General features: G+C 43.7%; 1 protein-coding gene across 10 annotated transcripts in view; it reads right to left on the bottom strand.

The window, feature by feature from the left end:
* CHD7 (chromodomain helicase DNA binding protein 7) overlaps positions 1-24,235 on the bottom strand; it is a 181,072-nt gene that overhangs the window by 72,752 nt on the left and 84,085 nt on the right. For 8 of the 10 annotated variants that reach the window (XM_036338324.1, XM_036338327.1, XM_036338328.1 and 5 more), the window contains one exon: positions 5,718-6,148. In XM_036338324.1, coding sequence (XP_036194217.1) covers positions 5,718-6,148 — 431 coding nt within the window. Of the gene's footprint in view, positions 1-5,717; positions 6,149-8,948; positions 9,024-19,720; positions 19,746-24,235 lie in introns of those variants that run through there. The other 2 variants (XM_036338332.1, XM_036338331.1) reach the window with 2 other exon arrangements.

Below are 24,235 nucleotides of genomic sequence, written 5' to 3'. Positions count from 1 at the left end.
GGGGTTAAGCAAAACCAACAACAAAAAAACTTAACAGACAGAAAACAGTTTAGTGATTACCAGAGGAAGAGGAGGTAGGAGGAGGTAGGAGAGGGTAAAGGAGAGAGGGTAGGAGAGAGTAAAGGAAGGAGACATGGCTTGTGGTGGTGAACACACAACACAATATGGAGATGATGTATTAAAGAACTGTATTTCTGAAACCTATATAATTTTACTAACCAATGTCACCCCGATAATTTCAATTTAAAAAAATGAACAGTGCCCTTTTTCTTAATTCACATGCTCCATTCCCCTACTTAGCATTTTTAAGCTAAAGCCACACAGACTTCTATGTAAAGGTGGCTGAAGTGAGGCCTGGCATTTCAGATGACTGACGCTCTGACGGTGGTTCCCACAAACATCCAGAGACTCAAAGGGGCCTTATCTAGGTGGAAGACAACCAGCCAAAAAATTGTATGTCTCATGGGACAAATTTCGCATTTGTACAGGACTTCATACTTTCCAAAAGCATTTTTATATAGAGACATTTTTAATAATAATTTTAAAAATCAGTTATGATTCCTTCTCTCTTTAACCTTTCAATGCACCCACCATCTACTTGGCAACTCATGCCCCACCCAAAAATTCAACTTGAGACTTCAAAGGACTATGTCTCCAGAAAAATCCCCCTCAGTATCCACTGCTGCCCATGGCCTCCTCACCTCTCAGCTTTCGTTTGATGGGTACAGTGAGAGTTGAAAGTGGGATCTACATCACCCTCTCCCACAGAAACCAAAGTGGCTGCAGGCCACTGCTTTGAAGTCACTGAAGCTCCCGGGGACCAGCGGAAGCGAATTTCCAGCAGGCCAGTGTGGTCCACTCAGCACGCAGCCCAGAGCATGAGTTAGCAGAACTCGCTTTTTAGGGTCAATGTGGTTACGCATTCTCTTCCCCCTACTGAGTATAAACTGAACCACCAAAGTCAAGGCTATCAGGGTCTCTACTAAAAAGGGGCTGTCGCTCTTCCCTCCCTGCTCATTCTGCCAATTTAAGACAAATCAGATAGACGAAGGACCATAATGTGGCCCGTCACTGGGAATGGAAACACTGAGGTGGTTAGCCTGAAGGAAAGAAGGATCTGGGATTTAAAAGATTTGACGGTCCATTTGTCAAAGAGAAGATAACCTTTGAGACCAGCTGAAAAGCGGGCACCTGGTCTCATTTCTGACCTGGTGCTCTCATTTGATTAACTGGAGACAGGGCAGGGCAGTGGGCAGAGAGACGCACAACGCTCTATCTTCCTTGTTCCTCTCCAACACCAAAAGGACTCAAAAGTCCATCTTGTGACCACATGTTAAAGAAATCTACACCCTCTTGTGCAGGCAGCATCCAAAATATTTAATTCCATCTTTCCAATTATCTCAAGTCTTGGGTCAAGACTAAAGCATAGCATGGGAGTAAAAGAAACAACAAGAAACTAAAAAGAAGAAAAACGGTTGGTTTAATTTGCTTTATTCCCTATGTACCTGATGAGAGATATCTATCTGGGTTTTTCTACTTATTGACAAAACTAATGTAATGGTCTGCTTCTGTGTCTAATCTCTCTGGAAAAATTTTACTTGTGTAAGAGCACACCATAAAAATATGTATTAGTTTACCAAAATATCCCACCATTGGGCTTGCTGGCTGAAGAAAAATATGCCTTGGGTAAAATGCTGCTACTCTCTTAGATCATCACTGAGAAAACAGCCTCTGAAAAGCTAGGTGACTCAGAAGAAAGCTGCCACATAAATACTAATGATAATGATAGGGTGGTTTGCAAAACGTATACTTTACATGTTTTTGGTACTTAATATGTGTTTTTAAAAAAACAAGACCAGTATGTTTATTTTTCAGTTTAAAATAAAGTATTTCACTCTTAATTGAGAAATAGCATTTGAGCTTTCGACTACCTTTAACAACAGGACGTGTCCCTAGAGACTGCATCAGAAGCAGTTCTCCACGGCTCCGTGTGACGGAAGCTTCAGTAGTCAAGTCACAACCTTTGGCCATGTTCCCTTCTGTATGTCTACTCAAAGGGCCTTTATAGAGCTAAATGGACCACTAAGTCCGTCAAGAGTCGTTGAAAGGAAGCACTTCCTCCAAGTTCTTTTTCATTTCACAAGGGCTAGCACACACCACAGAAAACGCATTGAAAAGAAGTCCGCAAATGCCCGTATTTCAGCTCCGCGAACCCCTCCATATGCAAAATGGCATCCTCTCAGCCCACAGATGTCTTCGCTTTTATTTTCCATATTAACTGCCAATATCTGAAAGCTAGAAGGATATCCGGGGAAGGCACCAGAAAAAACAGGTAGAAAAACATATATTTAAAACAAAGAAAAGGTACAGTGGGGAAAAGGAATGTTTCTGATAGAAAAGAAGAATGTGGCCGTCTGCCTCATCACTACGACCTCAAACAGCTTTTCCTGAAATGCTGAACTCCTTTTTTCTGTCTCACTCCCATTCTATGTTACAGCTTCTGGGCAAATTGTTAGGTTCTCCTACACAGGCAAGAAAAATGGAATTATGTTTTGGTTGCCAAAAGGCCAGTTCTGGGAAGGGCCACAAATTCAAGCCTCTGCTACTTTATGGAATGAGGAGGGATGACAGCTGGTGAGGAGGGCACCATAAAAGCACACAAGAACATCAGCCCCATGGACAACAGCCACCCTTTCTTACGGCCTTCACTACTGAGAGTGTGCGAATGACACAGAACAAGCTCTCTCCCTGCCACAGACACGATGCAGAGAGCACCGGCCCACCAGTGGGTCACTTCCATCACCACTGCTCACTGGGCCGAGCAGGGGAGGTGAGAGTGGTCCTGTAACCGCATTTCTCATTCCACTTCTGTTTATTCCCTCTATTGGAGCCCTCTGTAGGAAAATTATTTTCTGTATAAACAAATTCATCAAGTTAACTTATTCAAGGATGGAAATAACGGGTATCACATAACATTTTGCCAAACAAAATTGTCACTGCTCTATTCCAGTGCTTAAAAGCAGACTGCTATGGCAATTCAACCCCAGTACTAACATAACCCAAACCCCCTATTACCTTCATCACTGCATATTCAATTTACATAATTACCCTGCTATGCTATTCAGAATTTACATGTAGTTGTATGCATTCTACTTATCCTTGCTTCAGGATGCTATTTCCTTTCCAGACATAGCAGAACAATGAGATCACAATTCAACATACTCAATTCATCTCACCAATAGAAACCCTGTAACTCAAACAAAGTATTGGCTTGGTTAATCTCTATTTGATGACCATATTCTTGGATAGGCATCCCCATAGACAACAGGAAAGCCTCTCAGGAATGTCCTCACCATGATTCACCATAAATCAGCAAGTACCTAGAAGAGACAGTCACCAGGGCCAACAGAGGTGCCACAAGCTCTCTCGTGAGCGTCTGGGCTACATTACATTACCTTCCTTTTCACTTGCATGGCTCCATACTCAACAGAAGTGTTCCACTCAAGTATTTTCATACCACTTGGGCAAAAATGTATAGGAAGCATCGACTGAGACTACTAATCAGAAACAACAGTGGGGAAAACAACTACTTAGACTTCCTTCTTAAGAGAAAATAATCGCATGCCCTTCCTCCTACCAAAAGCGTGTGGCTAGTGCAAAGCCATTTCTCTGATTCAGCAACGCCAACATCCTCCTCTGCATAGACAGCCCAAACTTCACACGGGCAGCTGAAAGCATGCAGAGGAGGACTATGCTGAAGGCTCCTCTAGCTGAAGAAGACAGGTCTGTACCTGCACCAAGTCCTAGCACTCACTGGACTTAAAGCCCCAAGTTCCTAAGAGTAGTTTAGCTGTTGGGAAAATTTTAACAAGTTTCGTTGTTGAAGAAAGCAATATAATATCTGTCCCAATGTATTCTAGGGTGTGCTAAAGTATGTTTTTAAAGAGAAGGCCAGTTCTCTGTAGACTAAGAGCTTGAAAGAATATACTTAGAAATTTATGACCAGATCCACAATATAGTGGGTTTTTCTTTTCTTGCTTATCAGTCTTTACCATCAGATGATAGGTTCAAAAAGTTAAGATAGAAACTGAAGCCAGATACATCTTGAGGCTTAAACTAGTCTTGGTGTTATATTTTCTGAGCTCTCAAAAGCTTCCTTATAACACAGACTCTTACATTTTAAGTTTAAAAAAAACACAAAACTCTTTTTAGATTTTGCTGCACATGCTTTCTCTCCTACCAAAAGCACAATACTTAGATTTAAGCAACTGTATTATTTTCAAAACTCTTCATAAGTCATACTGAAATTCTAGCCAAGTCCTCCTCATTCAGATCCGTAACATTAACACATTACCTGCAAATAGCAACTACTTAATGAATTATCTCTCTATAATACATTGTGAGTTTAGAAGAGTGCTCATAAGGAGAAAATAATAATGGTTTTCAATTAAGATACCACATAGTGAGGCATCAAAGATTCCTAATTAAATGCAAATATTAAGTTGCCTACAAGATTGAGTTATTGAATATAATTTCAGTTCTTTTAACACCATAAAAAGTACTGATGGCAAAGATTTTTAAATAGCTATGATTCAAACTTTCAAAACACTACAGAATAATTATTGGGGGTTGTTTAGATATTTTCAGCAGGAAGTTGAAAACCCAAGTTTGTTCTTTCGCTTTGCAGCATCTATACAGAGTCACAGAAACAACCTCCTCTCTGTGTGTGCCTGCCCATGCACACACAGCAAAGCCTACCAGAGGCGGCTTTGAGCGAGCTCAAAAAGTTCCATCAGGCACGTCAGTCGCAGAACTGAGCATGCATATATGCACATGGGGGAGGCGGGGGAGCGTGTTTTCTAATGGAGTTTGCAAACAGGTTCAGATTAACCAGGTCTGACCAAAACTTACATCTGGAAACTATATTTTCTAACATGAGCCATATTCTGAAAAATAGATTCAGATGTTTGGAACTGGTTCAGAACAGTTGTAAGAAATGTTCAGTACAAATGAAAAAAATTAGTCTTCAATGTCTTCTCCTCTCAACTTTTCTTACTGAGTAAATATGCCTTCTGGGGGGTCAGAGAGCTGGCGGGGGAAGTAAGAAGAGGAAGCATGGCGCGGAGAAGGCTATTTCCTGGAACCCAAACTTCACGCTAGCCTCGCATGCGTAGCAGGTGGGTACCTGCCATTTGATTTCCCCCGTGTTGCCACGAGGATGTCAACACTGCCCCTGGAAGCCTTACTCCACCAAGTGGAGGGAATTCATGCTCCTGTTTCAGCTTTTGGGAATCGGGGCTGAAAAGCTTTGCGAAATAGAGTGGCCTGTCTTGCTTCTACAATCCTTCCTTCCGTGTTTTGCACTGTCACCAACAATGGGGTTATTGCTCTATATTTACAAATAATTATGCTGGCAACTTGGTTCTGTGTGTTAAATTTTTTTAAAAAAAAACGTTCACAAAAATACAAGGAAGTCGTTTTAAAATACGAATTTCTATCTGAAGTCTAAAATGTATTATCCAAATTCGGTAGTTCATAGTAACGGAGTCCCAAATTTATAATGCATAAAACCATTAACTTTTTGGAGTGGGCGTCAGAGAAAGAAACTCCACAACGATCATGACCATCGAAGTGCTCCCTCCTCCCTCTCCCCAGCCCCGACTCAGAGGCTGCTCATGCTGGAGCTGTGTTTCCTGGTGCTGCTGGGCGCGGCCTACCTGGACTTTTTGCTGGACTTGGGTTTTGGCGTGGCAGTTTTTGCTTTCTTTTCCTTTGGCTCTTTGGGAATCTTAGGGGCTTTCGGGGTCTTGGGTTCCTTGGGCTCTTTTTTCTCCTTGGGTTCTTTCAGTTCCTTCGGGTCTTTTTTTGCCTTCGGCCTTTTCTTTTTCTTTTTCTCTTCTTGAGACCCATCTAGTGAATTCCTATTTAGTTCTTGGTTATCAACCCCACCAGGGAAGTCCTCTTTACCAAAACTTTTACTGGGATCCTCTGCAACAATGTGGTTGTTTTTCTTCTTCTTCTTCTTTTGTTGTGGCTGCTGCTCTATGGATGGCAGGTAATCCTCACTCTTCACTAGCTGGGTGTTCGGTCCACTAACCTGAGTCATATCCGGCACTGGTTTCTCTAGAAAGGGCTCCGATGGAGAATGCTAAGAGACACAAATAGGAATTGAAATTAGTATATCATTCTTCGTAGTGAAGAAAGGAACTGAAAGTTACAGGCCGGTGTTTCTAAAACGTACTCTATACTCAAGGTAGCACACATTTTACCAACTGTATGTTGTAAAATGTATCTTTTTCTCTCATCCAAAAAACAAACAAACAAAAACACACATATTTTTTTGAACAAGAAAGCTTTTAAATAAACGTGAAAAGGGGCAACTTAATAATACAGTAAAAAATTATTTCAGGAAGAAAAATATTCTCATTCAGCTAAACACATTGTCCATTTGCTAAGCAGCCTGAGGAATGACAAAACAGTAGCAAAAACTAAACTATACAGGATGAATTTGAGTGGAATTCTTTTCCCCATGCGGGAATAGGAACTCAAAGGTACCTAATTAAGCCACTTTAAAAAAAGAACAAGTGTACCGAGTGGGCACTGCAAGATTCAGGGCCCGTGGAAGCTTAAAGTCAAAGTGTGAACACATCAATCTCAAACAGTGCTGGTCATTTCTGGTCTAAATAACATGAAAATGCCAAATTAAAAGCACAAAGTCTCCATCTGGTTACATTTCTTGTACTAATATGAAATGCAGATAGTGTTTTTCATAAATTATTACGTTTTAGATTTCCAAATTTAATTGAGGGAGAGAGAACCCAAATAGTCCTTGCAGCATGCCTTGTAGGAGATGGCATTCACTAGGTGTTTGCCCAAGATGGTCAGAAATACCACTGAGAATACCAGCAACTGGGATGGGATGCTCAGCGATCGGCTGGGATCAGAGTCAGGGACTCCACCTGGCAGTCATGATGCAAACCAGGCAGGGTTGGTGTTACCCCCACGGTCAAGCATGACATCTCATGATCCCTGACATTCCAATGTTTTCAGGAGTTGGACTGCCACTCACTTTCTGCCCTTTCCATACATTCTCCAGACACTCAATAGTAACTGTAATGTAAATAATAATAAGTGCTAGCCTTTACTAAACAATCTGACTATATGCTAAACATGTGCTGAGTACGCTACACCCCTGACACCATTCAATCCCCACACCAGCCCTAAGAGCTAGGGATGGACACTGACACGCTAAGATGCAGTAACGAGCTACGGTCGGTAAGTGACAGAACTGAGGCTGACATCAGAGCTGATGGCTGCAGAGCCTACACCCCTCGCCACAGCACCTCCAAAAGAGGAGAATGCCAGGCAGTCCAGGTCCAGGTCTGCAGAGGACTCGAGAGTAACTCAGAAGTTATGTTTTACCATTAGCAAGTACTATAAATCAGATTCCAATACAGTGGGGCCTTGACTTACGAGTGTCCCGACTAACGAGTTTTTTGAGATACCAGCTGTCTCTTGGCCGACTTTTTTGCATTGAGTTGACAGAGTAATTTGAGTTAACGAGCTCGGTCTCGGAACGAATTAAACTCGTAAGTCAAGGCCCCACTGTACAACTAACTCTTATTGAGCATCTATTTCATGCCATGTACTGCACTGGGTACTTGTAGGTAGGAGTAGTTCATCTGAATCTCAGAAGGAAGATGTGATAATTTTCCCCCATCTTTCAGAAAGGAAGTACAGTCTGAGCAGGTTGTGTGACCACCCAAGGCCACACAGCAGGGAACAGAGCAGAGATCTGAGACTAGGTTTCCTAAATCCAAACTCTGCCCATCCTGAAATCGGACACAAGGGTATCCTTTTGGGAAAGGCTCCACAGGTTCCACTTGATTTTTCCAAAGAGTTTGGTGACCTAAAATCACTTTTTAAAAAAGTCACTACCTGAGAAAAAGTAGTTACACTGTTTCCATTAAAACCTACCATGGTTATTAAAGAAATCTATATTCAGTTCTCCATCTGCACAAGTACGGGAGAAAGAGCCGGGAACTGTGAGGTAAGAGAGAAAAATTCTAGTCTTGGGCACTGCCGTTCGCTCTGTTCTCGGGGAAATCATTGCAGTCACCTGGGGCTCACTTTCTTCAACTGCAAAATGGAGGATTTGGGTCAGATGGAGTCCGAAGTCCTTTCCAAAATCCTCTGGTATTAGAAGAACTTAAAACACATCGTGCCCTTTCGTCATCATACTGAGAGAGTGAGCCTCAAAGAGTGAGGGCATGGAAGGGGAGAGAGAAGCAAGGGCACAGGTTTGAGAAGAACACGCGGATGTAAGGCCACAGGACCAGGGTCCCTGCGGGGACAGCACAGCCAACCCAGGCCTGAGGAAAGCACCCTGCCCTCGGTTCTCCCCTCGGTTCTTCCCTCACAGGCATCAGAGGAAAAGTCCACGGAGGCGCTGTCCAAAGTATCGTTACCTTGAGGACTCATGGAAATCTGAGTGAACTGCTTTATTCAAGCTGAAGTTGAATTCATTGCTCCATATTATCTTCCAATGTAGATCAAAGGAAAAAGCCCTATCCTATCCTATCCTATCCTATCCTATCCTATCCTAACCTATCCTATCCTATCCTATCCTATCCTATCCTATCCTATCCTATCCTATCCTATCCTATCCTATCCTATATGATAAAGAGCTAATATGCTAATTAGTCCGAACAGCCAAATGACCTTCCGGACGAAGCCAGGGCTGCGAGGGCTGACTCCCTTGCACAAATTTCGTGCATCGGGCCTCTAGGTTTTTTTATAAGGGACATAGAGATCAAACTTATTTGGAACAAGCTACTCTTCAGGAAACGTAAGAAAAAGTATTTCCTAGAAAGGGAAGGAAAGAGAAAAGTCTACTAGTAAAGAATGCATAGAGCTTAGAAGGGTGAATTAATTCCGGGTTTGTGTACCTGTCTTTAATCTGCCTGGCACTGGCTCCCGTAGCAAAGTGCCGGCTTCTAATGAGAGATGCCTGGTACACATTTCTAAATTAGAAAAAGCATAAAATACCAAATATAAAATGACTGAAAATTTATTTACACACTTTAGCATACAAATTATTTTAGATGCTCCCTTCAGTAATAAATGAAGCCATAAATTAGTACCCCTGAAAAAATTCAATCTTTCATAAGGAGGAGGAAATGTAAAGATTAAATACAAAAAATTATTAATCCTGTTTGATATGCAGCACAATTACGTTTTCAGGTGAAAAAGGTGTTCAGAAATATTATAGTGTTTACCAGACCTACGTCTCCTGGAACCTTTTAGAGAAAAGCTGTTTTTGTAAACATTTAACAAAGAACAGATGGCCTGCCTTAATCATGTGTGTGTGTGTGGGGGGGGGGGGGGGGCCTGGAGCTCACAGTAATACCCTGACAAAGTCTCCCGGCCCGGCCGTGTCCTGCCCCCAACCCCTCATGGTACATTCTCTAATGCTATTTAATTTTACAGTGGATATTTTCCCATCAATTCCCACTGTCTGACAGATAATCAATGCCATTAGCATCTGATATTACCATGTAGGGCATTCTTAAAACCCCTCATTCGTTAGAGCAAATGTGGAGAATGTTGGATACCAAAGGTATTTTTAAATACACCCTAAAGGACTTTCTGCTTAAAATATTTTCTATCATACATCAATATGACTGCTGGAATAGTATGGAATATATAAGGACTATGCCATGAACTCTTAGAACTAAAACAGAATGACTGATACTTAAACTATAAATGACAATGATCCAAGATATATATGTTGTCAAAAATATTACCATAAGCTAAAGGTAATTGTTTTTATGCTTAACTCCAGTTTTCATAACATATAAATTAGACAAACACACAAAACTTATATAAAACAGCAGAAGAGACAGGATGCACATGTAACCAAGGGAGAGCTGTGGCGAGGGCAATCCTTCTGCTACCTTCAAGCGAAGGTGGCTCAGCATGCTCAGGGGAATGAGGAGAGTAAGGCGAAGCTTTTCCTCCACCCTTCGTCAGCCTTTGCTGATTCAATCTTATTTAATCATGTTGTGGCTTCATATTCTCCAAGCCTCTACCTGTTAGCGTTGTCGAGTAACACAAGTGAGCAACATAGCACTAACGGGGTGCAATGTTTCCCACACGCACAATCTCTGCAAACTAACATTTTGCAGCAGAGGACACCTACGAACAAACATTTTGTTTACTGAGTGATACAAACAATCTAAAATCAAAATACTACTTTATGATAAAGAAAAGATGGTACAGCCCTAGCCAATGTTGCTCAGTGGCTAGAGCATCGACCTGCAGACTGAAGGGTCCTGGGTTTGATTCCAGGCAAGGGCACGTACCTCGGTTGCAGGCTCCCAGCCCTGGTCAGGGGCATGCGGAAGGCAACCCATCGATGTGTCTCTCTCACATCCGTGTTTCTCTCTGTCTCTCCCTCTCCCTTCCACTATCTCTAAAAATCAATGGAAAAAAATATCCTCGGGTGAGGATTTAAAAAAGAAAGACACTATCAACTGAACAAGAGCAAGATGGCCCTCCTGGGAGACACGTCCCTCTCCATAAACTGAGCTCAGAGAACCTAAGGTTCTGGTGCAGAAGGGGCAGACCAATTAAGACCCACGGAGCAATAACTACAACACATGGAACTGGGATTTAAATGATTTGTAAAAATATAAATATTAAGGACTCATTTAAGATTGAAACTTTTTTAAATGGCTTTGGAGACACATTGCTGTTGCTGGCATTCTTCACTCCTATTTTTTCCAACATAGGCAAGGTTCCTGGTCCCTTGACACTGTTTTAAGAAGGAATTCCAGTATGAGCACTGAAGCTCCATTGTCAGTGAAGAGGGGACAAGGGTTCAAAAGTGCATTTAGCAAGGGTTCAGGAAGTCCTGTTGAGATTTTAACACCCTTTTCTTGTCAATGATGTTGATAAAAAGAAGGTGCACTCAATATGTGGTGCCCAATTCATTTACTCATTCAACAAATATTTGAGATTTAACAGTGATCTAGGCAGCCACAGGGGCTGCCAGGTGGGCGCAGAGCACCTGACCCAGCTGACCCTGAGGAGGCTTCCTGAAAACCGTCAGCCAGGTGCCGGCCTGGGGTCCCTGCATGGAACCAGCCTTGAATGAAATCATGCCTGAAATGAACCATGACCAAGATTGGATGACTGAGGGCATAAAAATGCACTACAAGCAAGCTTTTAAAACCGTCTTTGTGGGGGATTAAATCAAAATGAGCAGACATTAAACAGTCAACTAAAATAATTTTTAACTTTGATATAAAATAAGCATAAAAATATTCTTGAGAATCAAGGGTTGGAATATTTTCTGCTTGGCTAATTTTAGTGTTAGAGTCAGGGCCTCAAGTTCAAGCCTTTTATATTAGTTTTATTCAGCTTATTCTTAACCATTTCTAGAAAAAATTATTTAATGAATGAGTACATTTATGAACCAAATAAACAACTGAACAATATTGGATTGTTGGTCGTACAAATTAATTAACAAGGGAAAATGTACAGAACAACTTTTTAGGTTTAGAGTATTAAAAGCTGTTACAGCCCTAGCTGGTTTGGCTCAGTGGATAGAGCACTGGCCTGTGGACTAAAGGGTGCAGGGTTCGATTCCAGTCAAGGGCACATGCCCAGGTTGTGGGCTTGATCCCTGGCGTGGGGGGAATGTGCAGGAGGCAACCAATCAATGATTGTCTCTCATCATTGATGTTTCTCTTCCTCTCCCTTCCTCTCTGAAATCAGTAAATATATATATATATATACATATATATATATATATATATATATATATATATATTTAAAAGCTGTTACATAAAAAGAAGACTCGGGCTATATGGGTTTAGAAATTTCTGGGCTGAACAAAATAAAATGGTCTTTTTTACTGCAAGCCCTTTCTGCACGCTGAGGGGAGCTGGTACACAGTGTGTCCTAAAGGTGTTTATTGGCAGCATCCCTTTTTTCCAAGACTATCTTGAATGGAAGTGTTCTTTAAAATATACTTTGAATTCTACTGATACAAGCCCAAGCAGGGCCAAGTCATCTGCTCCTGTGGGATGGGGATAAGTATGTGTGTGTATATGTGTGTGTATGTGTGCACGTGCGCGTGAGCACCCATCCCTCAAATTAGTGGTTATCAAATGTTTTATAAGGTAGCATATGACTATATGAACAAATGTAATGTTATATAAAAAGCACTTAAACAGAACACTGCATTGGCAGGTTCTTTTATGCGCAATTAAGTCACTGGTAGGAATAAAATAGGAATATTGGTATAATCATATAAAGATGACATATAATTTCTGTTATATATACAGTCAAGATAATCACCAAGTTAAATAAAGTGACTGTTGAAATATCATAACATAATATTTTATCTTTGCCTGTAACTCAGAATCATTACATTTTAGAATTAATTTTTTTAAATTACTGATGAAATACACAGCTCATTGAAAAACCATCCGAAGGCCTTTTGAACCTCTGATTTTCCACTTGTGTTTTTAAATTGTCCTCGGAATATATCTGCCATACAAGCAAAATCTTAAACAGCTACAAATTAACATGAGTCGCTTTCATGGCATCTAAAATATAAACATTCTGAATTAATAGAGTCCAAAATAATGAACTAAGTGGTTAGGTTAAATTTAATGTTACATAGTTTCACATCAGATATTGAGTACTGACCATTAGGAGTGACACTCTACTATAGGAATTGTCCCAAATAGCATATTTTACGTAATTGTGCAATATATATATATTAGAGGTCCAGGTGCACAAAATTCGTGCATGGGAGGCGGGGGTCGGGGGCGTCCTTCAGCCCAGCCTGTGCCCTCTCACAATCCGGGACCGCTCGGGTAGGGTCCCTAGGCCTGGCCATCAATCAGGGCCTATCAGGGCTTTCCTTCCCCCCGCCCACCCACTGCTGCTGGCTGCTGGCAGCTGGCCACGCCCCCACCACTGCCACTGCTTACCATCTGTGCAGTGCTGCCCCCCCTCTCCTGCCACCAGTCGCCTCCTTCTGCGGGCGATAGGCACGGGGTGCAATTGCTTGGCTGGCCTGGGCCTCCCTCTGTGGAGTGATCGCTGGCCAGCCCCGCACACCCGCCACAGTGTCGCTGGCTGGTGGCCTGGGCCTCCCTCTGTGGGGCTATCCATCGCAGAACCCTCAAATTGATCGCCCTGCAGAGGGAGGCCTTGCCCACCTGACACAGCGCCACCTACCTGGTAGCCTCGGTCTCCCTCTTTGGGGCAATCGTGGAGCCCCCCCCCCCCCCCGCATTGATCACCCCTCTTTAGGGCAATTGTGGGGTGATGGAGGGGTGCCCGACCAATTACATCGCACCTCCCTTGGCTGGCCTGGCGCCAGTGCGTGTCATAGCATGGTCGTCCAGAAGGTTGTCCAGACGGTTGTTCTGCTGTTCGGTCTTTTGGTCAATTTGCATATTATGCTTTTATTATAGGTAGATGATAGATAGATGATAGGTAATTGATTTTTAGAGAGAGAGGAAGGGAGAGGGAGAGAACGAGAAACACTGATGTGAGAGCTCACAACCTAGGCATGTGCCCTGACCAGGAACTGATCCAACAACTTTTTGGTGCACAGAAGGACACCCAACCAACTGAGCCACACCGGCTAGGGCCACAAATAGCATTTTTAATGTGTAAAGCACTGTGTTGTGGTGTTCTTTTTACAATCAGATTGACTAGAATAACACAGCAGTGGAACTCCACCAATGTTAACCCCTTTCTAAGTGTCTGAGGAATCCTATGTGGACTTGTGCTGTACACTGACCAGGCTGTCACACGCTGCTGTGGCGCCTGCAAGGCTGCCTCCAGCCTGGCCCCTCGGGGTGACGGAGAAAAGGGTACAGGGTGCAGCCTGGTGTTCGGGCAGAGGCAGCACCGGGACTGCCATCCTGGGACACTGGACTGAATGTGCTATGTGCTCTGCTAAGCATCTTACTTATCTCCCAAGTCCCTATAACAACCCCATGAGGTGGGTGAGGTGCACTGCTTTTAAAAATGACGCTTTAAGACGAACTTACCCAAAGTTACACAGCCAGAAAATGGCAAACCCGAGATTCTAACCCAGATGTGGCTGCAAAGCCAGCGTGAAGGTGACCGCGGCCCACGCGCGGCTGCAGAGGGGCGCGGGGAGGTCTCCAAGCCCGGTTGTGACCACAGCACAAGCCTGGGAAGCCACTTGCTGTCCTTCTCCACCCACAAAGGTCTTAGTTCTAAGACCTTAACCCTAATCTACAGGCTAAAATGGCTTTTAATTTAATGCAGTTTTAGAATTTTTGCCTTCAAAGGGTTAGGAGAGAATTCTAGTTTAATTTCAAACTAAAGCTGTAGAGAACCACTAACTTTTCTCCCAAAGATAAAAATTAAGAACTGAAATTCGCATTATACTTTGCAGCTAACAAGCATTACCCAACTTGAATCTCAAAATCACCCTGTTGGATAAAAACTGAATTCAATTCAATCAACCTGCTTTGTGTCCCAGGAACTGAACTGAGTCTTCCAAAACCAGGAACAGGTAAAAAAAAAAAAAAAAAAAAAAAGAAAGAAAAGGTAATCCCATTGCCTGCTCTCCCTTAAAAACTCTCCCAAAACCACATTTTTGAAATAAAACCAGCTTATATGACTTTTAATCCAATCTACTATATTTCAAGAAATCTAATGCAGTTCTTTTCTCCAGTTTGGTAACAGATGATTCTACTTCCTAGGAAAAGCACCAGGCGAAGTAGCAGGTTTGCATTTAAGGACCATGTCACTGCAATAATGTGTCTACATACATACACACACACACACACCCCCCACACATGCACGCCTAGGGCACAGAACTGATGTTAAACTCAACATACTTTGGATGTATCTCCACTGCTACATAAATGCTTGGGGAAATTAGCTTAATTGTTTATATAAGACGTGAACTGTGCTTTTGCATGTGCTAGTTTTTGAAAAAAGGGTATGCAAGTAATCAGACTGTGTTCCTGGCCTTGAGAACCATTTCCTGAAGTGCTTTTAATTGAGGGGAAAACACGCAGAGGGAGCAATAGAGCCTGGCTTCTCTGGGCAGAGGAGAAACAGAAACCACCACAAGCTGGATATAATTCAAGTCTACTGCAGTGATGGCGAATAACTGCTTAGGCCTCCTTGTCCATGGTAGGGGGGGCGGGGGGGAGGGTAACCCCCAGGACACAGCAGGGCTGCTGAGAGACTACACCCATTCTCCTCCAACAGCACCCCCTTCCCCCCCCACCCCCCCGCAAAAAAAATGCAAGGTCTGCACCATGGACATCATGGCGTCTCTGACTGACAATAAGCAAAACGAACCATAAACCCATTAGAGGAGTCTCGGATACAGTCACACTTCACTCTCTTGTTCCAAATCACCAAGTGCTATATGTTCAACCAAACATAACTTTCTAAAAGTAAAAATTTAAAAAAATAAATGAATAGGCTCAGGGACCGTAACAAAGTTAGTTTTCCTATCTCTCCCTTCCCTTCCTTCTTACTTTTCTTCACCACCTTGCATATAGTGCTCCCGTAGTTGGCTCACTGTAAGGGCCCAACTCTCAGTGCGCTTGCTTATTTCAAGTTACCTCTTAGGTCCACATTGTTCTCGAAGAAGTGTGTGGAGGCTTGAATTTGGCAGCAGCCATCTAGACCTGAAACTACCCCCCTGACTAGGAATCAAACTCAGCAAAACACAAAACATCAGTGCTTCTGGGCTGGCCAAAATGTTTTGCATAAATAGAACCATTGAAAGGCAGTTAAGACAAAGACCAAACTTACATACTAAAAAGTTCAATTCAAAAATTCTTTGCTGTACACTTACATTGTATTTTGCTATGACTGTTATACCCTGTAGCATGTTTGAGCCCTAAATTGGAAAGGTAAAATGTATGAAGTTTGGCTCTGGAAAAGCAATTTATACCAAGTTTTTACATTTAGGTGTCTACTACCCTATAAACATCAATATTAAAAGCAACTCACTATGCTATTCCTAGGAATTTAAAAAGTCAGGCTTCAATAGACTGAAAGCAAGGTGTGTCTTTACCTAACACTGACCAACCCCAGAGGTTTGTGTAGAAATGGGAATAGAACAATCTTGGAGTGGTGGGGGAGATCAATTTACAAGGAGCTTAATGATAAAGCTAATTTACCCACTCTAGGCAAGTTTTCAGAGATTGTGAGTTTAGCAAATTTAGTTGGCAAGAAATGCTTACTGCTTACTTTGGTCTTATTAAAAACTCACCTACATCTTGTAGGAGGTAGAATTCTACGGGGGCCTCATGCTCTCCTCCTCCTGACTGCGGGGGGACCTGTGCCTTCTGGCAACAGAACATGGCAGAGGTGGAAGAATTTCACAGGGGGGTAAGGTCCCAAATCAGTTGGTTCTGAGTTCCTTGAAGGGGAGATTCTCAGGGGTGGGCCTGACCTACCAGGGTAAGTGTGTAAAGGGGAGCAGGCTCCCCCTGAGGGTCAGAGACTATCTCGGATGCTGGCTTTGACCGTAAGGGGAAACCCACCAGGTGAGAACTGCAAGGAGCCTTGAGAAGCAGAGGGCAGGGTGGCAGGTGCAAGAACTGAAGCCCCAATCCCAGAGCAGCCAGACATGAAATCCGTCAACAACCCAAATGGAGGTGGAAGCAGGTCCTTCCCCCCAGTCAGAACGCCAGGTGAGAAGGCAATCCTGACGCCTGAAAAAAGCCGTCTAAGACCTGGCGTCTAAGCAGAGGACCCTGCGAAGCTGTGCTCAGGCCCCGACTTGCAGAACCTGAGAGATGCTGTGTTTAGCCATGAAAGTTGTCATGTAACAATAAGCAACCGACACATACGGTAGCGTCATCTGCCACTCTCATCTGAAACCTTTTCCGTCTTTCCCCACCCAGGATCCCCTTCCCGTGCTGGACTTGTGTCCTTCCACATGAACACAGCCCAGGGGCGTCCCTGGACCTCGGTGCTGCAGCTGCTGCTGACGGTAACACTGAGCGCTTCGGTGACCAGCACTGCTCCGGGGCCACAGCCACCTTAGGAAACGTCCCCGCTTTGTAAATGGGAACACCAAGGCGCACAAAGAGGTTAAGAAAGTTGCCCAAAGTCACAAAAAGCTGGTTCTCAAAGAGTCAGGATTCAACCCAGGCAGCTCTCTGCAGAGCGCACGTCCTGGCCATTACGCCCACCTGCCTAGTCGCCGCAGCGCCTGCACTCCCAAAAGTGTCTCCAGCAGGAGGAAGCTGTGATGGCAACGGGCGCTGGTGCGGGGAACAGCTGGACAGAGTTGGGACCCACTCAGACTGAAGAGCCCAGAGGAATACAGGCTGTGCCGTCACAGGCACGCTGCAGCCTGGCACTGCCAGACAGTTAGTCACCACTCAAACCATCCCAGGGAGGACATTTCTAAAAGGAAATAACTGCCCAGCCGGCATGGCTCAGTAGTTGAGCGTCGACCCAGGAAGTCAGGGTTCGATTCCTGGTCAGGGCACATGCCCAGGTTGGGAGCTCAATCCCGAGTGTGGGGAGTGCAGGAGATGGCTGATCAATGATTCTCTCTCATCGTTGATGTTTCTCTCTCTCCCTCTTCCTTCCTCTCTGAATACTTTTTTCTAAAAGAAAAGCAAATAACTTCATTTTCAAGTAAAATATATAGGAAACTGCACTATAAACAATATTAAAGGTTCCTGGTACTTATTTTAAAAGACAGTTTATTGCACATCAGAAACAGTTTAACACTTACAGGGGATGGTGTCCCCATGACTCCTTCCAGCTGGAATTACACACGAAGCAGTAGATACCAGAGCAATTAAGTACTGTATAAACACTGCTGAAGGGTCAAAAAGAGGGAGGTTCATTCACTGACTAATAACGCAGTCATAAACAAACAGCAATGTTATGCAACTGAGAAAATTATTATAATTGAATCTACACAGCTGGGCACGAACACACACACACACACACACACACACACACACAAATATATCCCCCACCCACACACCCATACACACTCACAAATGCTTCGTCCATGGGTAGGTTTTAGTTTAGAACTGTTTCAGATTTGAGTCCCTTGTACAGGCAGATTTTTTTCCCACTTATCTGATTACAATTCCACAATTAGACCTGCAGAACATGTAATAACTTAAGAAACTGCCCACCAATGATCTGCTGTTTTATTATACCACAGAGAAATAAATGTGTGCTAAGGGCTAGGAAGTATCACTTTCTCGAGATGAACTCACTGTGGATCCCTTCTGGAGACATTATACCTTGTATGCAGCCATATGAATAATGAGTGGCTGTGCCTCCCAAGCATACTGGGGGGGAAAGCACAGAACAAAGTAGCTTTTCACACTTTAACATTTAGCTCCCACTGTGTTCTTGGAGTTTCCTTCACACCTTGGTATTTTCCCCTTCGAGAAGATAGGCAGAGAAATGCTGTCGATGACAATACTGAAGTTTACACATATATGTCACATAGAAACAAGCCAGTGGTTCCCACAGTTCCCTTAAACTGTTGAAGTCACAGCATTAGAATCGGGGAAACATTACAATTCTCTTGGGTTCAAGGAGGAGCCTGGTAGAAGTCCACCATCGTCCCATCAATTAAATGTAGTTAAGATGTAAACCAAAACAAAATTAAGTATCTTTTTTGGAAGGTATTCTAGCTACATATTACTCTTATTACTACATGGGATGTTTTTCTTATTTGCATCACTAAAATCTGAACAATTTCTTGATCTATGTCAAGTTCCCAGCTGCATAAAACCTAACTTCAAACAAAACTGGATGATTAGCTAACCATCAGGGCAGAGGTACAAATGTATCTTCAACAGGCACACATTTTACATCAATGATATCTATTTTTATGAGATAAAAGTACTAAAGCTTTAATGGTGGCAATTAAAACAGCCAAGAGTTTGAGTAGCTCGATGGCTGAGTCACAGACCTTTTACCTATAATGGGATCCATTATATCCCCGAACTCGGTTTGAGGGAGTGAAAGAGGAACAGATTTTTAAATATGGTTATAAAACAGCAGTACCCTCTGAACTAAGCTGCTTGAGTTTAAACTGCTGTGGGATTTACCCCACGCCTTAACGTCAACGTCCATTCAGCGCCTTCTTTACAGTTCTCAGATACTTGTGTCTAGTTAAGCATTTTTAAAATGCTAAAAGATGCCATTAGGTAATCATCTGTACTTGAGCAATTTGTTTCTGTTTTAATTTATTTCCATTAAAAAACACATCTGTTCTAAAAATGGGTAACTGCAGATGACTTCTGACAAAATATCATCATTTGTGTCTAAGACAAATATTTATATTCTTCATATACGCTTTTAAAATACGCTTAGAGGGGGTGAATAAGAATGTAACTGGCAGTAAGATAGTGGGTTTTAACAATATATATGAACATCAGCAAAGGAGTGAGGCTTTTTTCATTCATCAAAAGTATTAGGATAATAAGCTCTGTAGGTGCAAAATTTACTAATGAACTGACATCCAACACTAACCACTGCTCAATTCAAGAACCTAAAGACATTCTCTTTAGCTTTCATGATGGCACATTCAGAAACGTAAATAGAAATTCTCTTGGCAACAATCTCACAAGTTTTTATATGTTACCATAATCATCTCCAGGAACTCCTGGCAAACAGGAAACAACACGCAGAACAGATTTACCTCCAGCCGGGAAGGACCACAGGGACAGGAGGGGGGACAGCCACAGAGCAGCGTTGGCCCAGGCGACCCGAAGGTCCGGCAGGGTGAGGTGGGTCTGCAGCCCCCTCAGCATTCGTGGAGAACGCGATGCTTGCTTGGGTGTCTCCCCTCTGTGCTGGCATCTCTTTCTAGATAAGTTGTCAAAAGGAAGGACAGTAGGATGGACTAAGGCAGTGGTCGGCAAACTGCAGCTCGGCAAACTGCGGCTCTTTGGCCCCTTGAGTGTGGCTCTTCCACAAAATACCGACTTCTACGCATGGGCCACAAAGTTTCAATCGCACTGTACGTGCGCACCCACACGTGGTATTTTGTGGAAGAGCCACACTCCAAGGGGCCAAAGAGCCGCATGTGGCTGGCGAGCCGCAGTTTGCCGACCACGGGACTAAGGGATTCGCTATTCGGGTTGGTTTTTGACCATCTACTCTGTGGGAGCTTTCATGACCAAGTGAGATGACGATTGTCCCAAGAAGCCCCACTCCTGAGAGATGAAGTTGGGGCAGCTGACTTACAAGCCCCTCCTAACTCTAAGATTAGGTCTCTACTGTTAAAATCTGGCTTCAGTCCTGCTCAAATGACCTCTACCCCACGCCTAAAAAGAAATGAGCATCTGTAAGGTGAAGTGGGGAAGTGAAGATGATTTCAGAGGGAAATAGTAAGAAAGTTTCTCAGATAAACACAAAAAGTAAATGAGACTGATTAAAAAACCTACGGTAGAAAGCCCAAAATTAAATAAGATATACCAGAATTAGTACAACAAAATCTCTAATTTGTTGCACAATTTACTTTCCCCATAAAAAAAGGGAAACTTTCAGAATAGTACTCCCGTAATACATAATCTAATTTTTTATACCTAACAAACGTCGACTAGGTTTTCTCTGAACTTGTAGACCTGCACCAAATCTACCAGAGAGAGGTGACAGGGGTGGGGCAAGAATTCAAGATTCAAACAAACAAAAAGCCCGAAGTCACTCGGCATGAGTCCCAGGACCATAAGAAATCACATACAAGAGCTGCTGCACAAGGAAAATCTCTCACCCAGAAAAGGCCTGCGGTGGCTTTCAGAGGGGACAGTGCTGAATTCAGGGGCTCAGGGACAGGGAGTTTCCAGAGACCCGAATTCCTCAGGGCACAGCTGAGAATGCGGCTGCAGCAGCAAATCTTCACCACCAAGGGGTGTGAGCTTCCAAAGCCAAAAACATCCACCAAGGCATACCCTACTCAGGCTTCAAGTCACCCCAACACGTGACACCCTTGTAGCAACACTCCTGAAAATGGTCAATTAAAAGAAGTCCACCCCAGGGAATGATTAAATAGCTATATACTCCAGATGTATCTACCAGCCTACTTTTTTATTTGCTTCCTGCCTTTCCACAGTTCTCTCCACCTACAGGATGGGTCTTTCCAATCCTCGTTCATTTTTTCAAATATTTATTGAGCCTTTCTGGACCCCACATCTTCCCCAGACTGTCGCCAACTTTCTTCGCTCCCTTGAAGGGCAGAATCCTCCAAAGAGTGACAATATTTGCTGTCTTCCTCCTCCTTCCACTCACTCCTGAATTTGTCCTAACCACACAAATATTCTATAGAAACAGCGCTCTCCAAGGTGACCTCCACTGGCCCGCTCTCTCCCTCTTGCTGCTCCTGGCCTGTCAGCAGGATCTGGCACAGCTGCTCGCTCCTGGCTCCTCCACATGACTTCCAGGACAGCCTCCCTCCTCCCACCCATAGGCTCTTTCTTGACTGCTTTCTCATCCCCTTCTCCATCTGTAACTCCTGAGGTGCTCCAGGCCTTCGTGTTCGGATCCCAGTTCTGTCCGTGCCTCCTCCCTCAAAGGGGCCATTGCTCTAAATACTACCTATAGGCTGTTATTCCCAAAGCTCTTCATTGAGCCCAGACCACTCCCTTGAGCTCTATACTTCTCTACCCAACTGTCTACTGGATATAACCACTTGGATGTGCGAATAGGCATCGCAAATTTAATGCATTCCAAAACCAATTCTTGATTTCTCCACCAAACTCCACCTCTGTACATTGTTACTCCACCAGCAGCAGAACTCAAATACAAGGAGTCATCCCTGACTCTTCACTTAGTCTCAAACCACCTTCAATCCTTTCTGTAAATCCTCTTGGCTCCACCTTCACCATAGACAGGAAATACCCTCAAAACCTCTCCCACCACTGTCCTGCCCAAGCACTGTAAGACCTTGCCGAGGCTACTGCAAGAGCTCCTGTAACTGACCCCACCTAGACAGACTATTTGCCTCACAGTCTAAGTGATCCTTTAAAAAAAGCAGATCTGACCATGACATATCACATCTATTCAAAACCTCCAATATCTTCTCATTTCATTCATAGTAAAATCTGAAGTCCTCACCATGGCCTACAAGGCTTTAAACTTCCCTAATCTCATCTCCTACAATTCTCCCCTTGCTCTCTTACACTCCTACCACACTGTTCCTTGCTTATGGTCAAACAACAAAGGGCAACGGCCCTTCTACCTCAGGGCCTTCGCACAGGCTGCCTCTGCTCTCAGAGCTCTTACCGAAATACTGATATCTCCATGGTTCCCGCCCTTGTTTCCTTCAGGAGGTCTTAGGGACCAGAAGATTAAAGCAAATGTGACAAAATGTTAACAATGAATGCTTTTATGCGAAATGATAAACATGTGCTCAGGGAATGGTTCATTCCTCCAACTTTTATGAGACTAAAATTTTTTTTCAAAAATCAAAGTTGGGCGGGGAAGACCTCTTTGCTACCACAACATTATTCTCCTCTGTACCTGCTGCTGACCATCCCTCCCTCATTCGCCCTTTCCTGACTCTCTTCCTCTGCTGTTTCCCCTCCATGCCGGTGCTCCTCGGGATTCCCTGTCCACGTGACACAGTCCAGCAGACCCAGGTGCCCGTCTCCCCCTAGATGGGCATCTTCCCCAGCACCTTCAGATCAGCAGCCAAAAACCAAAATCACAATCTCTCTCCTCAATAGACAACCCTGCTTTGCCATCTTGGTTACTATCACGTGAGTCTCAGTCACCCAACCCGATTTCTTTCTCATCCGTACTGGCCACACCCAGCTGGCGGTTAAGACCTGCCTCTCCTTCATTCTCCGCTCTGGTCCCAGCCCCTCCCAAGAGCTTCTTAGCTAGTCTTGTTCCTGCTGTACTGACCTTCTTCAGTGAATGGTAGTCCTCCCTTACCCACTGCTTCACTTTCCATGGTTTCCATGACCCAAAAGTACTAAATAGAAAATTCCAGAAATAAACAACCAGTTTTCAATGGCATGTGGTTCTGAGGGGTGTGATGAAATCTCATGCGTCTTGCTCCATCCCACCCGAGATGTGAATCACCTCTTTGTCAGCGTCTCCATGTGTACACACTCCCCACTGGGTAGTGACTCAGTAGCCATCTCAGCCATCAGATCCACCGTGGTGGCATTGCAGTGCTTGTCTTCAAGTTACCTTATTTTACTTAATAATGGCCCCAAATACATTCACAGAACTTATATTATAATATATTTCTGTAATTGTTCTGTTTTATTTTTGTTGTTAATCTCTTACTGGTCCCAATTTATAAGTTGAACTTTATCATAGATATGTATGTGTAGGAAAAAACATAGCATATATACAGGGCTCAATACCAACCATGGATCCAGCCATCCACAGGGGGTCTTGGAACACATCCCTGTGGATAGGGGGGACTAGCATACTCTCTGTATCATAAAAAAGAGATCCTTCTGACACACAAATCACCTGACCTGCTTCTCTCTGTACTATCTGTCCATGATTCTCCATCAGCTACAGTTAAAACTGAGACTCTCAGGTGGCTGGTCAAGGTCTCCCCCATGGCCCCCTTTCCCCGACACATGCTGGCTCTCCCTGGCTAACAACTGCAGTCACATGAACGTACTCTGCTCTTTCCCAACGTAGTGCTGGTGGACATGTCACTCCTCCTGCCTGGAATGTCATTCCTACCCTCTCCTCCCAGATAAACCCTACTCAATCTTCAAATCTCCACTGAAGCACAGCCTCTTCCTGGGGCCTTCCCTGATCTCTCCAGGTGGAGTCAAAGACCCTCACAAGGCCAGGTACCATTTACCACATTGCCTGACTGTTTATTAGAAGATCTCTCTAGTTCTCTGGCCTGTGAGCCCCTGAACGACAGCAGCATGTTATGCTCCTGTTCTTATTTATCCAGGAGTATATACAATCAGGAGTGTGTGTGTGTGTGTGTGTGTGTGTGTGTGTGTGTGAGAGAGAGAGAGAGAGAGAGAGAGAGAGAGAGAGAGAGAGAGAGAGAGAGGTATATACCATAGGCTTAGTATTTACTGATTGAATATCAAAATCTCCCAAACCTCCTTCGACTTTAACACGGATGTCACATGTCCACCCTGCGTCCTGACCACAACTGCTCTCCGTCATGAACACCTTGCAGCAGCTGTACCTCCAAGGTGCCCAGAAGAGTGCCTAAAATAACTGT

Source organism: Myotis myotis, unplaced genomic scaffold, assembly GCF_014108235.1.
Source record: "Myotis myotis isolate mMyoMyo1 unplaced genomic scaffold, mMyoMyo1.p scaffold_m19_p_16, whole genome shotgun sequence".
In the NCBI taxonomy this organism is placed as follows: Eukaryota; Metazoa; Chordata; class Mammalia; order Chiroptera; family Vespertilionidae; genus Myotis; species Myotis myotis.
This window is presented reverse-complemented; position numbering and strand designations above follow the sequence as displayed.